This window comes from Microcaecilia unicolor, chromosome 3 (assembly GCF_901765095.1).
Source record: "Microcaecilia unicolor chromosome 3, aMicUni1.1, whole genome shotgun sequence".
NCBI lineage: Eukaryota > Metazoa > Chordata > Amphibia > Gymnophiona > Siphonopidae > Microcaecilia > Microcaecilia unicolor.
In genome coordinates this window covers 305496585-305513809 of record NC_044033.1, presented here as the reverse complement: position 1 = coordinate 305513809, position 17225 = coordinate 305496585, and the positions used below count along the sequence as shown (strand labels likewise).

Genomic DNA, 17225 nt, shown 5'->3' with positions numbered 1-17225 from the left:
CACCCGGGTGAGACTGCTGAGGTCATCACATTCTGAAAATTTGGTGTAGGTGGGACAAGAAAAACACAAACATTAGAACATATATAGACAGTGATCACATAAGCTGCCTGTCCCTTCAGAAAAAGATTTTTTTTTTTTTAAAGAAGAGAGAACGTTAATCGGTCATTGCCTTCAACAACCATGAAAAAAAATGTTCTAAATTTTCTCCCTAGTGCTACTATGTTATTATCCAATATTCAACTCAACTGAATAGCAACTGCATTAATAATAAAAAAAAAAAGGTTTAAAACATCCTTGAAAAAAGTAATTTTTCCTGTTCTGGATTATATTAAAACAGCAGGTCCAGCTGTTAAAAGGAAGACTTTCTACAGGTACACAAGGTCTCTCTGTGATGGAGAAAAGAAAGGCATTTAAAATGAATCAACAAGGAGCAACACGACAAAACGAAAACTAAAGCATTCTGCTAATCCTTTCAGGCCTGTCACACTTCCACTCATCTCTGTGGCAACAGCCAGTGCCAAGTCACCTGCAAGCAGGCTGAATGAACTCAATGTTAAACCCAGAAACTCACTGCTGGGCTATGTCCAGGCACTGGCACTGAATTTCCAGGTTTCCGGAGTTGGCTAAATGCAATATTCAGCACTTAACCAGCTATGGGTTACCAAAGACAGGACCGATTTTTATGCGGTCAACCTGGCCGGTTAAGTGCTGAAATATCAGCCCTTAACCAGCCCGGTTAAGTGCTGAATATTGGCCCTTAACCGGCCGACACTGCCCTCTGAACGCCACAAAATAGATGTTTTTCATTTCACTGATAACCAGCTATTTTCATTGGGATTAACTAGTTAAGTGTTGCTAAAAATGACTGGTTAGCCCCGAACAGGCCATGTCTGGCCAGTTAAATTGCTTTGAATAGCGACCCCAAAATTCAGAATTTCCTTTCATGTAAGGGAACTAGATGGGGACAGTTCTATAACCAGGTGCTTCCATTTTGGCTCCCCCAAGACTGCAGGGATAGGAGCCTATTCTATTCTAGAAGGGAACCTAGCAATACCAATGCACCGTGGTATCAACACGCTCAACATTTAAGTCCCCACAGTCTCACCAGCTGTAGAGCCGACATAAGAGGCAGGGCCTAAATGCAGCAGGGACATGTGTAACAAACTATGCCGTAAGTTACATGCATAAGCGAAGCCTGCTTACGTCCCTAGGGTTGCCAACTAGCTCCCAATTCGTCCGACAGGGTTGATTCAGTCCTGGACATAGCCCAATGCATGCAGGGACTTGGATTCCCTGAGAAAAGCCAGGTTACAACGGGGCAATCGGAACCAAAAGTCCCAGCATGCAATGAGGGTAAGATCAGGACTGGATCAACACCTATCGGGTGAATCTGGATCTATTTGGCAACCCTATGTCCCACCCCCAACCCCTTTAAAAATACACGCTATTAAGTTAAGTGGGCATTTGCAGAATAGCCTCTTAGGTGCCCTGCTAGCATTTACATGAGTAAACATACACATGTAAATATCTGCATTCAAAACCTTTACATGTGTAATACTCGAATAACTGTAGGCACTTAGGTTATCGAATTGCCCTTCATGTGCAAAGGATTTGTTCATGCCAGCCAGGGTGGGCTTTGTAAAGGGCATTTTTCATTTTTTAAAAATGTATTTTTTATTTTTAAATGGTTGAAATCCTCATGTGGTTTGAGGATACCCTGCTGTGTAGTACAAGGCCAGCCTTCCCTTTTTAAATCTCCAACTCTCTATGGACACCTCCATCAAGTGGTACAAGAAACAGGAGCTTGCATTCCTCCCCTCACCCTGTCTCTCCCAATCCGCCAGACTCTGGCTAATGAAGGAACTAGTACAAGAAAAAAAAAAAAAAAAAAAGATGTCCAAGAGAAAACGACCACAAAAAAAAAAAAAAAAAAAAAAAATCTGTTTTCCTACATGTACTGCCTGCTACAAGACAGCAGAACTCCTCTCTCAGTGAATAGATACAGCACTCGACATACAGCCAATATGAACAGGTTATGATCACTGGGGACATTCCTGTTCCCATCGAGAAAAAGCTGGATGCAAGAAAAATCAAAGCCGGTGCTAACGGAAAAACAGAATGGTATTGACTAGAGATGTCTGTTCCAAGTGATTGTTCTGGCAGTCGGCTGGACAGGGTGAAGATCCTTAAATATCAAGGAATGCAGTCAGACCAAGAAAGTGCGGCAGAAAGACACAAATATTTCCCAGCCACAGGCTTAATGAAAAGGAATTTTTAAGCACATTAGGACTGGCTGCTTGTGCTCTCCAGAAGGAAACTCTCTTTGCCATAATGCAAGTACTCCAACAAGCGTCAGCAGTCAATTTGAGATAGACTCCACATACCCTGGCTCAGGCCATGGTATGACCAAAACTCACTCATACAGAACATGCCGTATTTTGCAGTTATCGCCATACACTGTCTGAGATCAATGGCTGAAGCAGAGCTGCTGAGCGACAGGTTTGAGACGACGACTTGTGTTCTGGTCCTGGTCTTTATATTCTAGTGCATTTCAGTATTTGTGGTCTAGTATTTGAAATTGACTATGTGGGTACCAGAATGCATCAGACTGGGGGCGACAGAGATCTGGACTCACCTAAATATCTTCCTTTTTTGATTGGATAGCTGAGCAGTTCTGTTGAAATGGAGCTCATAACCTCCTTAAATTCTAACTTGGCTTAAGAAAGCTGTTCAGGACCACACAATCAGCAAATTTTTTTTTGGGGGGGGGGGGGGGGGGGAGGGGAGGGGGAGAAAATGGAACAGACTGAGGGCTAGATGCACTAAAACTAACGAGCCAGCAACGTGGGTTTTAAACTGGTTCTAGCCAGTTTAACGTGCAAATAGTAAACAGGGACATGCACAAAAGGGCATTGTCCTGTCAAGGTAGCAGCTAACGAAAACGGAATGCAGATGAGCAAATTAGTATTATAATATGTATAATTCGTATTATAATGAGATGCACTACCGTTTTCCAATTGCCTTACCGTGGAAAATGTAACGGGAGGTCTGCACCTCTCGTTGGGGCTGCTGTGAGGGAATCGGGGGGGGGGGGGGGGGGAAGAGAAACTCTGCAAGTAGGGTGAGAGATTTGCCTGTTTCCTTCTTGACAGGGCAAGGGTCCTTTATTTCTAGGAACTGGAAGGAGGCTGCAAACTTTTCAAATTGCTATTAAAGACTAGCCAATTATTGTTATAACCATAAAAGAAAAAAATAAATTGTAGGAAGGGGGCTTTGGGGTCGGGCACAGCCGCGAACCCCTACAGGTGCACGTCCATTGCTAGGAAGTTGAGCGTTCCATCCACCCCCCTCACCTTTCAGCAGGCAGATGTCCGTTTCATCGCTGTCCGCACCACCAGCGACACGGTGCTGTCCTCCCGCAGACACTCCGTCCGCGCGCTCCTCTCGTCGTATACGATCACCGCCAAGTAGTGGCCGGCGCGCAGCCGGCTCCACACCACCTCCTGCGTGGGCAAGATCTGCTCCAGGTTCACCGAGCCCTTAGCCCGCCACCGCATGATGGTGTTGCAGCACACGATAACCGAGCCGCGGATGGAGCTGGCACTGTGAGCCAGGAAGGGACTGCCCTCTAGTAGCAGGCACCTTCCGGACCGGCCCCCCCCTGCCGCCGCACACTGCCCAGGGACCCCGCACTCGCCGTTCCTGCCGCCCTCCAGGTTCAGCAGCCTCTTCAAGACACAGCAGTCCATCTCCTCGACGGTCACCATAATAATCATGTGCGGGCAAGGGGTGCAGCAGTGCTCCACTCGAAGCGTGCACTTTAAAAGCGATGATGAAAAGAGAGAGAAAAAAGAAGAATAAGAAAAATACAAGGGCGATTCCTTTAATCTCTCTTTCCAATAATAATAATAAAAAAAAAAAAAAAAAAGAAAGAATCTGCTTCAACTAAACAAAGACGTGAACAAACGACAATTCGCGCCTTGCGATTTCCTGGTTTATTATTGTTTACTACAGCGATGCAAGACTCCGCCCCTACTCAGCTTCTTGCTTCCCTGCTGGCTCAAGTGAAGGACGTCCATAAAGGACGTCCTTGGCATGCGCAGAACCGCCAGCATAACACTTGGCTGCTCTGCGCATGCTCAGCTGGCCAACTGGCTTGGAAGGAAATCCCATGCAAATGAGCTAGCAGTGACCAGCTCATTTGCATGCGATTTCCTTGATGCATGCCCGTTTCTTACCAATTCGCTAAGGAATCGGTAAGGGAAGGGCTTTAATGATTTTTTTTAGTGCATCTGGGCCAGAGTCTCTGGATTCCCAATTCCAGGAACTGATTATTCTGGACACAGAGGATACCAGATGGTAGAAAATCGGAACAGAGGATTCTTATCCTAGAAAATCCAGGCCAAAGGATGCATCAATATATTTCAAAAGCAGCAATGTTACTAGTTGTCTTCAAAATAGGGTTATTTCTCTTTTCTGGCACCAGTCTCCTCATCTCCCCATCTTCAGTACTATTTCTAGCCCCCCCCCCCCCTCTAATTTTACCCAAAACAGAACCAGAAATTTCTTACCTGTTTGAATAAACTTGAAACCCGACAGATGGGGCGAAACAGACTCAAAAGTAAAGGTTGACATGGCTTGAACTCCTACACAGCTGGATTCTGAGTGTATTTCCTGGTAAGAGGCCAGTCTACAGCCTCTTTATCAAATTATGCCACAACCCTAATTGTGAACCTCTGCTGCTGTTGTGAGCAGGTGGGCAGCATAATGCCATAACACTGGGTCCATCTTCAGCCCTCAATAAAAACTGGCTCACCAGCACCCCCGTATAAGAGACAGCAGGATGTAGGACATGCGCATTCTTCAAACAGAAGGTGTCACTACTGCTTCACTGCCAGCATGGTACTCTTTAGTCAGGACACTGCTCTGAACTACCAGAGGTATAGAACACAGAGCCCAAGAGAAATTAAGTCATGCCTGTGACACACCGTCGGGCTGTTCAAAGCTTGCAACATATCTAAGGTAGGTATCAATACTATCACCCCCTCCCCAGCCCATTCCTTGTCTAGCAGTCACATGCTGGGATGTGGACTGGCAGACCGGATGCAAAAATCATTCTCAGTGGATTCCAGGAAGACAAACATAAGGGAAAATCCAAAATATGCAAGACAAAAGGACAATGAACCAGACATTTTGCAACTTTTGCTTCCAACCAAACCCATGGAGCCAGTTTAATTGGCCGAAGTGGCCATATACAAATGCTGTGTGCTGTGATGCAATTATGAAAAGAAAAGTGGGGTGGGGGAAGGCCTTCAGCTACAAACCAAGTTCACAACCACCTGCATTTCAGCCCCTGCCTTTTACATCCTCATGGTGCTCTCGATTATTTTCAGTCACTGACATCGAACACCTATATCTTAACTTCCTGGCAAATGACATAAAAAGCCCAGAGTCCCTGAAAACTAGAATATCACGCTATCTCTGCTCCAGGAGTCCATTCAGAAATATTCATTACTGCAGAGACACACAGAATTGGGCTTTCCTTTTCTTTAAGTGGCAACTTCTTCCCACAAATTCTGGCAGGATTTTTTTCTATTTTGCATTCCAAATTACAGTTTGAGTCTCTCTGGCTTGATTTCTGCTTTACTCACAGTGTTGGTGTGGACACACTATGTCGGTGCGGACACACTATGTCATACAGACCATCATACAAGGTTAATGGCGATAACCATGGAATCACAGCAATTCTCCTTAGGGAGGATAGGGAGAAAGTGAGGGTACAAGACAACTAAGAAAGTTACATTTTCTAATGGGGGGTGGGGAGAAGGGATTTCAGATTTAACTCACATCTTTGCGAGTAGTATCTTGAGGTGAGTCACATAGTACCTATTTTTCCTCGTCTTTGGAGGGTTTACAATCTCAATGGACAAGTCTATAACTGGGTACTTCAATGCCACACACTGAGCACCGATTCTAATATGGCATCTTGAAACTAATATTCCATTACAGAATCCTATTGCCGATACACCTCCATTTAGGTGTACCCACCTACACCAGGTCTATGGCTGTCATAACTGGCACACCTAAATGTCCCATGAAGTGCGCGCAGAGTATTCCATAACGTATGGGCATAAGCAGACGACGCACCCATATCCCACATGCCCCACACACACACGTAGATCCCCCTTGAAGTTATTCATTAAGGGGCGTAGGTGCCTATGTGCGTCAAACTGGAACTACTGCCCAGCTACTGCGTGCCCCGGGTGGTAATTCCAATTTTGATGCCCATCCACAACACAGGGAAGGAAGGCCCAAAGGGAGGCGATCTGCCACTGCTGCGCTTTCACACGGAGGCGAGGCACTGTGATTTGAATTCAGGGGGTCCGGACCAGTGGCAGACGGTCGAAAGAGCCGAGGGCGGGCAGGTGAGATCAGGGACTGAAGCCGGGCCCCCCTTGGAGGCCCGGGCCCAGAGAATTTTGTCCCCCGTCCCCCACTCTCGGCAGCCCTGGTGACTTGCCCAGGTCACAAGCAGCAGCAGTGGGTTTTGAACCCCGGATTCCCTGGTTCTCAGCCCAGTGCTCTAACCATTAGGCCAACATTTTCTAAAGGATGAGTACAGTCCGCCAACATAATTTTTACCCAGTGCAAAGAAACATGATCAAATCTGTATTCCCTTTTCCTTTATCCCTTCAGTCACATGCTGCCCAATTCCCCACCACACCCCTTGAGAAAGAGAGCTCTTGACTACATGGTTAAAGGTCACCTATAGATACAAACAATATGAAAGCACCTGGTGGAAAAAGGAATGAGATTTGGAAGGGTTAGATTAACACAGTGCATTTTTTGTAGAAAAAAAGGTGCCGGTACTCATTATGGGCGGGGTCACCACATATGGCTCCACCCCTATGATAGCCACACCCACATTAGCCACACCCCTTATATCAGCCATGGCACATATAAACAGACATCATTGAAAATATACTAGTATAGGAGAAAAACAATAACTTGTGATTTTTTTTCATTATAAATCATTTCTGTAAGATGTTACAGCTCCAGTATACCCAGTGCAAAATAAGACAACAGATGTAAATTCTCAAATTGGACATATTCCAAACACTAAAATGAAAATAAAATAATTTTTTTCTACCTTTGTTGTCTGGTGACTGTTTTCTATCCATACTGGTCCAAGTGTCTGATTCTGCTGCTGTCTATCTGTTCTCTTAACTCCGTTTCCAGGGCTTCCTTTCCATTTATTTCTTTACTTTCCTCCTTTCTTCTTCCATGTCCAGCATTTCTCCTCTCCCCCCGCCAAACCCTCTATCCATCCATGTCCAGCAATGCTCCTCTATCTCCTGCTCTGCTCTCCTCTCCATCCATTTCCAGCATTTCTCCTTCCTCTCCTGCCATCCCATCCATGTGCATCTCCTTCCTGTCTTCCCTCCCCTCCATCCATGTCCAGCATGTCTCCTCTCCCCTCCCCTCCCATGTCCAGTGATTCTCCTCTCTCCCCTGCCCTCTTCTCCTATCCAAGTCCAGCAATTCTCTCTTCCCTGCCTTCCCCTGCCATCCATGTCCAGCAATTCTCCATTCTCCTCTCTCCCCTGCCCTACTATCCCATCCCCTCCATGTCCAGCGATTCTCTTTTGCCCCCTATCCTCCCCCTCCCTTCAATGTCCAGTGACTCGCCCCAGCCTCCACCTGCCCCTGAGATCATTCAAACCCCAGCCCCATTTGCCCAGCCCCCCTTGCCCATACACACATACCCCAAGCCCTACTTGCCCATACACACACCACCAGCCCCACTTGCCCACACACACACCCCAGCCCCACTTGCCCACACACACATACCCCCAGCCCCAATTGGCCACACACACCCCCCAGCCCCAATTGGCCACACAACCCCCCCAGCCCCACTTGCCCACACACACACCCCCCCAGCCCTACTTGCCCACACACACACCCAGCACCAATTGGCCACACACACACCCCAGCCCCAATTGGCCACACAACCTCCCAGCCCCACTTGCCCACACACACACACCCACCCACCCACCCAGCCCTACTTGCCCACACCCCCCCCCAGCCCCACTTGGCCACACAACCCCCCCCCCCCAGCCCCAATTGGCCACACAACCCCCCCAGCCCCACTTGGCCACACCCCCCCCAGCCCCACTTGTTCACCCTCCCCTGCTCGCTCCCTGCTGTTTGCACCGATCCCTGCCTCCTAAAACTTATTTTTTCGCGAACCGGCAGACTGAAGAAATAAAACAAACAGCTGACAGGCTTGCCTCCTTCGATCGCGTCGGCCGCTTCCTTTCCCTGCATTCTGAGCGCGTCCCGCCCTCCTCTGATGTCATTTCCTTTCCTCGAGGGCGGGACGCGCTGAGAATGCAGGGAAAGGAAGCGGCCGACGCGATCGAAGGAGGCAAGCCTGTCAGCTGTTTGTTTTATTTCTTCAGTCTGCCGGTTCGCGAAAAAATAAGTTTTACGAGGCAGGGATCGGTGCAAACAGCAGGGAGCGAGCAGGGGAGCCCCAGAAAAAAGGTGCCGGTACGCCGTACCGTCGCATACCGGCACAAAAAAAGCACTGGATTAACAGTTCTCCCCTTTTCTACTTCTACAATCTGTACATTTATAGACACACTTGAAGCTTCGATCCTTTTTAAGCTCCAGAAGTGCCTCTATCAGTGCTGTATCAGACAAACTGGAGGACAAACCCATCTTTCACATCAACCCCAAGCACAAAAGCCTTATCGCAGTCACTGACCTTTGCAGTTCTATACAAAAGTTTTACACATTTTGGAAAAACTCCCACGATGATTCACAAAACACACTTGAACTATGAAAGCTTTTCCCGAAAGGCATGTTGAACAAGGATGATATGGGGGGGCGGGGACGGACGGACACACACAACAAAAACTGAACTGCAATGTAACAAGAAGGAATGGAGCATAGCCTAGTGGTTAGTGCAGCAAACTTTGATCCTGGGGAACTGGGTTCGATTCCCACTGCAGCTCCTTATGACCTTGGGCAAGTCAATTAACTCTCCCATTGCCCCAGGTACCAAAATGTAGATTGTGAGCCCTCTAGGGACAGAGAAATTACCTGTGTATAATGTGTACAGCGCTGCGTACATCTAGTAGCGCTATAGAAATGATCATTAGTAGTACGGAGATAGATTAACAAGCTGCTTGTACTGTAAGCAAGCCAGATCCTGAACGGGTTATGGTGTGGTTTATAAGGACTTGTATTAAATTAAAACAATCACGACTGGCTGGACCATACAGGTCTTTATCTGCTGTCATCTACTACGTTACTATGTTAAGTTACCCTGCCCCCCACCATCCCCAGTACTAACCGTTATCCGGCCCCTTCCTATCATTTCTCATCCCATGTCCCCTCCACCCCCAGTAATAACCAACAATTTCCTAGTCTCAAAAATAAACTCTCGTTTTAGTTCTGACTAGTAACATTTAGGATCAGCAGTAGAGAGAACAGTCTGTAAAAGATTCAATATTAGTCCAGTTATGAGATTCGGTTTTACATATATATGGTAAAATGTGTCATTCTAATGGTTTTCACTGGTGTATATGGAATAGTTATGTTGTGTGGTTTGTGATATATCTTATTTTAACTTGCCTTGAGGAATACATTAGAAGGGCAGAATAGAAATTAATTTTATTAACTTAAACAGCAAACCCTTTGCAGCTGGTCTGGTGGCTTTCTACCAAGTGCTCTGGGCTGCTGTGGACTGGTCCTGAGGCCCTCGGCTGAACTGCAGAGCCCTGCTTCTGTTTTTCTAGTGTAGCCAGGACAGGGTACGAGGTGCATGCAGTGATCACACCCTCAGAGGATGGGTGGGGGGAGAAGAACAGGAGTCATGGCTATCATTCAAAGATATCAAGTGGCTGGCCTTAAGTCTCCACACATAACAGGGTTGCAGGGAGAGTTGTGGTATGTGCCTCTAGTATTCAACAGTCACTGGGCTAGCTGGGCTAAGTAGGTTGTAAAAGGGATAAACCAGAAAGTTATAAATAAGGTTCATGGCACTGCAGCTCAGTAAAGGCTGACTAAGGTCCAGATGCACTAAGGTCCCCGTTAGGAATCCATCTGTATTTTCAAATCAGTACCGATTTGGAAATACAGATGGATTCCCAAACTAAATCACATGCAAATGAGCTGCTTGCTGCTTTTGCAAACAGGGCTCATTTGCATGCGATGGGGAAAGCCAATCGGCCAGCTCAGCATGCACACAACAGCCAATCACTAGGCGCGGATGCTCTACACATGCCACAGACAAGCTGCGTGTATGAAAAAAAAAAAAAAGCCTTTTTTTTTTTTTTGTTTCCCGCTTGCACTGTCTCTTAGTATTAATCTACAAACTACCCCATTGCGTGAGAACTCTGATCAGGTAATGACTGAAAGTTTGATTCCTCATTGCATCTGTTTTTACTAAGCCGCTGACGACACAAATGCTGTTTCTTAATAGAAACCTTTTATCTTCAGGCAACCAACAGAGAGGGGGTCCGGATGATTCTGAAGGGCTGAAATTCTTCCCTCCACTTTTCAGCTGGCATTCCAGGCGGTACCGACAACTCATGACAACTCGTTAAAATTTTGAAGGTAAAGGACACTTTTATATCATTGTTCACTCTATTGCTGAATAATGTATACTTTGTTGAGACATCAATAAAAATTGTTTAAACATGGAAAATGTTAATAAGGTAAGGGTAGGTGAGAGTGGAGATAGGTACATCATTGTCTAGTAAGCGGAACTGGGACACTTTCACATACCATGTTTGCCTAAATTTAATATGAGGAATAGATATATACTTAATGGGTAGGGGTGGGGGGGGGAAGGGGGGGTAAATGTTAAAAAAGTTTGATGACATATTCTTTTGTATTTTTATGCATGCTCTCACAATTGAAGCTATGTTTATTCAGATTTTGGACATATGTATGTTACTTTGTCATCAATAAAAATGTTATACCATAAAATTTTGAAGGTAAAGGTAGGGGCTGCTTCTTGCATCAGGTCAAAAAACAGTGGTGCATCATGTTGCATGCATATTTGTATAATAATTAGCTCATTAAAATAGCTTTGCATACAACTTTCATTAGCTGCTACTGTAGAGGGAAATAGCTCGGAAAACCCCTTTGTGCATGTCTCGTTTTACTCCTTGCTCGCTAAACTGCCTAGAACTGAAGAAACCACACTGCGGGCTCCTTAGGTTTAGTGCATCTGGGCCTAAGTCGGTAAGAGCTGTCCAGCCCCCTTCCCTCCCAGAGCAAAGATCCCTTTACAGATCCACTCCATGACGGGTGTTCTCTGCGAAGGAGGCAAGTCAGCAGCTCCGGACAGGCATGAGTGGTTGGACTGTTCAGTGTGTGTGTCATACGGTCACGAGACAATAAGGGTGGGGATGGTGGGAGAATAACCTGGGCTGTCTCAGTCTGTCCTGGTTTTAGACACCACCAGTGCAGGTTTGGTAATTCACAATCTCCCTGTCGCCCGAGGTGAAAGATGATATTAACTCTTCTTGTCCCAGCTGAAAAGAATGAAGCACACTGAAGGACAGCTCAGCGTGAAATAGCAGCAAGCTCTGAGCTGTGACAGAAACCTCCCCCCAGCCTCCTTTCTGAAGAGAAAAAAAATAAAGGGTCGACATTCAGTCAGTGGCTCTCAGTATTTTGCTGGCTGTGTCCAGGTTCCAGCATTGAATTTCCAGGTTTCTGGAGCCAGCTAAACCACAGCTAGAAGTGTGATATTCAGCACTTAACCAGCTAGGGGTTACCAGAAAGATAGGACTAGCTTTTATGTCATTACTTTGGCTGGTTAAGTGCTGAATATTGGCACTTAACTAGCCAAGTGCTCACTCTTCCCCCAGAACACCCCCAAACTAGCCAGTTTTGAATTAGACACTAACCGGTTAAGTGTCACTGGAAATGACTAGTTAGCCCTGAACAGGCAATTTAAATGGCTAGGAGCCATTTCTGGCTGGTTAGATCGCTTTGAAAAAATTGATGCTCATGGGGTAGAATGGCAAAAGGGCGCCAAAATTTAGGAACGAGGATGATGTGCGCCAAGCATGAATTCTATAATGGCAGTTGGATGCACAACTGCCATTATAGAACACTAGTGTAAGTCTGAATTTATACACAAGCACTTACATCAGCTCAGTGGCTGGCATCTGTGTTCGCATCTAATTATATAGAATTCTAAAGCTTGCATGCCTAACCGCCTGACACGTCCAGGTCCATGTCCCTTTGAAGCTGCTCGCTCCGGAATCTGTATATACAAATAGAATAGTGACTAAGGGCAAGTAAGCAGTTTAACTGCCAATTAACAGCTAATTACTGAATTATGTTATGTGCGCAACTAACCTTATGAGACTGGGAATCTAAAGGCAGATGACGTTTAATGTGAACAAGTGCAAAGTGATGCATGTGGGAAAGAGGAACCCGAATTATAGCTACGAAATGCAAGGTTCCACGTTAGGAGTCACGGACAAAGAAAGGGATCTTGGCGGCGTCGTTGATGATACATTGAAACCTTCTACTCAGTGTGCTGTGGCGGCTAAGAAAGCAAATAGAATGTTAGGTATCATTAGGAAAGGAATGGAAAACAAAAATGAGGACATTATAATGCCTTTGTATGGCTCCATGGTGCAACTGCACCTCGAATATTGTGTTCAATTCTGGTCACCGCATCTCAAAAAAGATATAGTGGAATTAGAAAAGACGGAGAAGGACGAGGAAAATGATAAAGGGGATGGGACGACTTCCCTATGAGGAAAGGCTAAAGCGGTTAGGGCTCTTCAGCTTGAAGAAAAGATGGCTGAGGGGAGATATGATAGAGGTTTGGACGGCTTCCTAAAGGAAAAGTCCCTAGACCATTATTAAAATGAACTTGGGGAAAATCAACTGCTTATTTCTGGGATAAGAAGCACAAAATGTTTTGTACTTTTTTGGGATCTTGCCAGGTATTTGTGACCTGGATTGGCCACTGTTGGAAACAGAATGCTGGGCTTGATGGGCCTTTGGTCTGTCCCAGTATGGCAATACTTATGTACTTAACCTTATTCTATAACTTGTGTGTCAGCGTATAAATTGTGTGTCTGTGTGTAAATTGCAATAAGCTAAGTTTGAGGCCTTTTTACTAAGCCATGGCGAATCTGGACTTACTGTGTCTTAACGCATGACTTTCCCGTGTGTTAAGCCTATTTTTATTGCAATAGTGAAACAGAATTTTTTTTCTATATTTTTATTCGCAGGTTGTGCAATCATATTGTCCTTAGCACACAGCAACCGCAAATGATGCCGTGGGAGCACTTACCACCTCCTGTTTCGGAGGCATTAAGAGATCCCAAGTTACCCAGCTAGTGCAAAGACATGCGAGTGCACAGCTGGATAACACTTCCACATTCATTCCCCACCCGTGTCACATCCCCTCCAAAAAATAAATAGCACGAGCAAAGCAGAAAACTATCACAAGACGCTTTAGTGCATCCTGCAGCAAAGCCTTTTTCGCATTAGGGCTTAGTGCACCTTAGTAAAAGGGCCCCTTTACTTGGGATCCTATCCACATCAAATCTTCACATGTAAGGGATATATAATGGGGTTTTATTTTGGATATATGTGTTCACATGATCCACTGACACATACATCTCAGAAAGTACACGCCTTCAGTTCTGTGTGGCACTTTGTGGCTCTTTTTAATAACTTCTTGTAGCCACCAGGCTGGCACAGAACTCCTCGAGTAAAAGTTACCCTGTTCCCCTGGAATGCACACGATCCAAGATGGCGTTTGAGAAGGTCGCATGAACGCCAGCTCCTGCTGCCCATTGCGAAATTACAAGCGGATAACTTACCTATTTTAAAATGGGTAAGAGAAAGGGGAAGCTTGGAACACCCTGCTCCACGGGTCAGGCGAATCCCCCTGCCGCTCGTCAAACGACGCTAGAGCAGTCGGGTCTGGCTGTTCAGAGGATTCAAGCCGGCGCTTCGAGCGGTCCAACGGAGATCTTGGACCTTAGTACAGAGGGAGTGACATTGAGCCCCCCTCTGAGGATAACCCCCTTGAGGCCCGGAGGAACTTTGTTGGCGACGGAGAACCAGCCGTTGGTGGTGTCCGGAGTGTGACCCCTGCGGTTGGCAGTGGAGACCCCGTTGCTACTTCGTCCCCGATCGGAACATCATTGCAGGCAGGCTTGATGCCGAAGGCCTCTCAGCCTGTACGGAATCGGGACGAATCCTCTGTGGGAAATTGGGAGATAGTGAAACCAGCGGTTATCACTATGGACTCCATTTGGGAGGCAATTCAAGGGTTAAACGCCACGCTACTTCAAGTAGCAGGTTCTTTGGAGAAGCTGTCACAGGCTCAGTTTGAGATATCCGGAAAGGTGATTGAGCAAACATCTAGGGTGGACTCCATTGAAACTGAGGTAAACTCTAATAAGAACTTTATTCAAGCTATAATGAAGGACAATAATGCTCAAAGGAAAAAAATTGAATATATGGAGAACCAGCAGAGGAGAAATAACCTTCGGTTTTTGAATTTCCCTAAGTCCCCTTTAATCCCTGCCAAAGAGATGTTGAAAAAGTATTTCACTGAAATTCTGGGGATTCCCTCAGAAGCTTTTCACCCATTGACTCGAGTTCTTTACATCTCTGGGGCAGGAAAGGGGATAATATCTTCTCCTCAGCTAAATTTAACTCAGTTCCTCGAAAACTCAATGGAGGTTATCACAGAGAGGACGATACTGCTGGTAGCTTTTGCTCTGGAACTGGACCGCAATAATATTTTTAGGTTGTTTTTCCGCCATATTTCCACACCTTTTCTGGGTTCGAAAATTCAGGTTTTTCCTGATCTCTCTCGAGAGACACAAAGAAAAAGGAAAGATTTTTTATTATTAAAAGCAAGAGTCCTACAATTAGGTGGGACCTTTAATCTCAAGTTTCCATGTAAATGCTATATTTCCTTACAATCCACTAATTATATTTTTTTCGAACCTGAAAAACTTAAAATATTTATAGCTAGCAAGGAGTAATTTGGCGTTAACTTGAATTGTATTTATCGGCTGCCCTGACTTGAGTCCTTGCCCTTTCCTGTTAAACTGTTCATTTTGGAGTTTAAATATGTACCTATATCTTGGATCAATAATTTGTGGTCTAATATAATATATTGTTTTTTCCTTTTCTTTTCCTTTTTGGATATATGTCTATGAAAATTAGACTTTTGTAATGCCATTTATGTTTATGATGTAAATGTAATGAAAAATCAATAAATAGAATAATTTAAAAAAAAAAAAAGTTACCCTGTTCCCCAAGTACTACATGCCCACAGAAAAGTATTTAATAAACCTTTCACTTTTGCACTGAAGCATTACAGTGGCACTACTGGCTACTTTACTAGCACACAGATGCATAGTTATAAGGAAGTGATGCTAAATCCCACATGCGTCTCCCCCTCACAAGGAGCTTCCATTTCACTGCTCGCCCTCTGAGAATATCATCTGAAAACTACGTTGTTGCTTTACTGTTTAAATGGTTTGATTTTTAGTGTGCTAGCATTGCTTTCTCCTCCACAAATCAGAATCCCCTTTTCAATCAAATCCTTCATATAAGGATTTCAGGCCTTGCCCTTTAGCCAGCACAGATGCAGTCACATTTGAAACGGATAAGCCCTCCCATCTGATGGCACAGAGAGGCGTCTTAAACACAGAGTGACAAGGCCTCAGTCCCTTCTAAGGTTCTCCCTTATCCCTTCCTCTAAAAGATAACCAAAACACATAATCATATTTCATCTGTTAAGTTTTAAAGAACTACTCTCCAAGGGATGAATCTACCCATCTTCTGAAGAGTATTGGGAACCCAGTTCATGCACGAGCATACTTATCAGACCAAGCTCATGCAGGACTTACAATGGTGTCCTGTTTCTGGTAACTTGAGCTCTCTTATTCCCAGCTCCTTAATTTTAGACTAAGATTTTTGGCATTCCTAAACACAGTACGTTGTTCGATACTGGAGGGAAGGAGGGGGCTGTGGAATGCACCTACCTAGTCCCCCCCCCCCCCCCCACCAGTGTTCATTTACAAAGCCTGGTGAAGCAAACCCATTTTGCCATCAACTCAACCCTGAAGACAGAGAAAACAGCATAGGTTCCTTTGACAGTTCTACAGTCCACAAGTCTTTAAAATGCATCTGAAACCAGCTTCAAATGCATAATAGGAGGAAAATTTTAAAAATGCAGCACCTACTGTTCATGGCAAAACAGAAAGTGGGAGATGAGCAGGAGGCTTGAAGGTGATCACAAGAAAATACCCAATCTGTTTTCAAACAATGCCAATACTTAAAATAAAAAAATCCCATTTCAGCTATTGAAATTATAACAGTTAACTATTAGCAAGTCCCACACTTATCACTTCTGTCCATGTGCAACAGTTAGACAGTCACGAGAGGAGGAGTACAGGTATGAATGGATCAGGGGCCTTGTGATGCCACTGGCTCACAATCTGGCCAAATGGTAAAGGAGAGGAAGTGAAAAGAAGAACAAGTCAAGCTTCTGACCCCCCACCCTCCCAACAACAAAATACCAGCAGCCAACTCTACCACAAGAGGAAGGCAATGGCATGGGTGCAGGCTACCCTCACCTCAAACCCTGTGACATTTGCCCCCTCCTCACCTGACTGTCCAGAGTTGACACAAAAGAGAAGAAAGCAAAAAGGCCAACTGGCCACCCGTTGCCCTGCCTCCAAAATATGTGAAAAGGCAAGACTTCAAACTCTTCTGATGGAGGTGGCTGCTGCCCTCCCTATGACTGGCACTATGCCATGCAGCAGACCAGAGGGCACAGGGCAGGAAATGAGCAGGTATCTGAATCCAGCATGGGTTCTTTGAGGCAGCACATGGCAGGGGGGGGGGGGGGGGGGGGTCACACATGCCCTTGGGGGCTCCTGGGTCAGCTCTTGCTGCTATAAGGGAGTTATTTATTAAATGGCTAAATAGCAAGGCTACCCAGGAAGACTTACATCCCTATTTTAAACTAATCCAAAGAACTGGCCATACAAAAGTTTGTTTATTAACAATTCATCTGAAGCAACAGGTCTTCGTTTCTGTTTAACACAAGATGACTTCCCGCTCTATTCTACAAGAGAAAATTGCATACAAGCCAATGCATTTAATTTGGAGTTCATGCTATTTCCCAAGAGGCTTCTGAAAGA

The 17225-nt window shown here is 45.3% G+C and overlaps 2 protein-coding genes across 5 annotated transcripts in view; both read right to left on the bottom strand.

The window, feature by feature from the left end:
• The window catches only part of LOC115464636 (dual specificity protein phosphatase 4-like), a 71647-nt gene extending 67871 nt beyond the window's left edge, over positions 1-3776 (bottom strand). The window contains 2 exon segments of the mRNA XM_030194999.1: positions 3354-3389; positions 3392-3776. Of these exon segments, the coding sequence (XP_030050859.1) occupies positions 3354-3389; positions 3392-3776 (421 nt within the window).
• The window catches only part of FIGNL2 (fidgetin like 2), a 158512-nt gene that overhangs the window by 86561 nt on the left and 54726 nt on the right, over positions 1-17225 (bottom strand). The gene's annotated exons all lie outside the window — the stretch shown is intronic.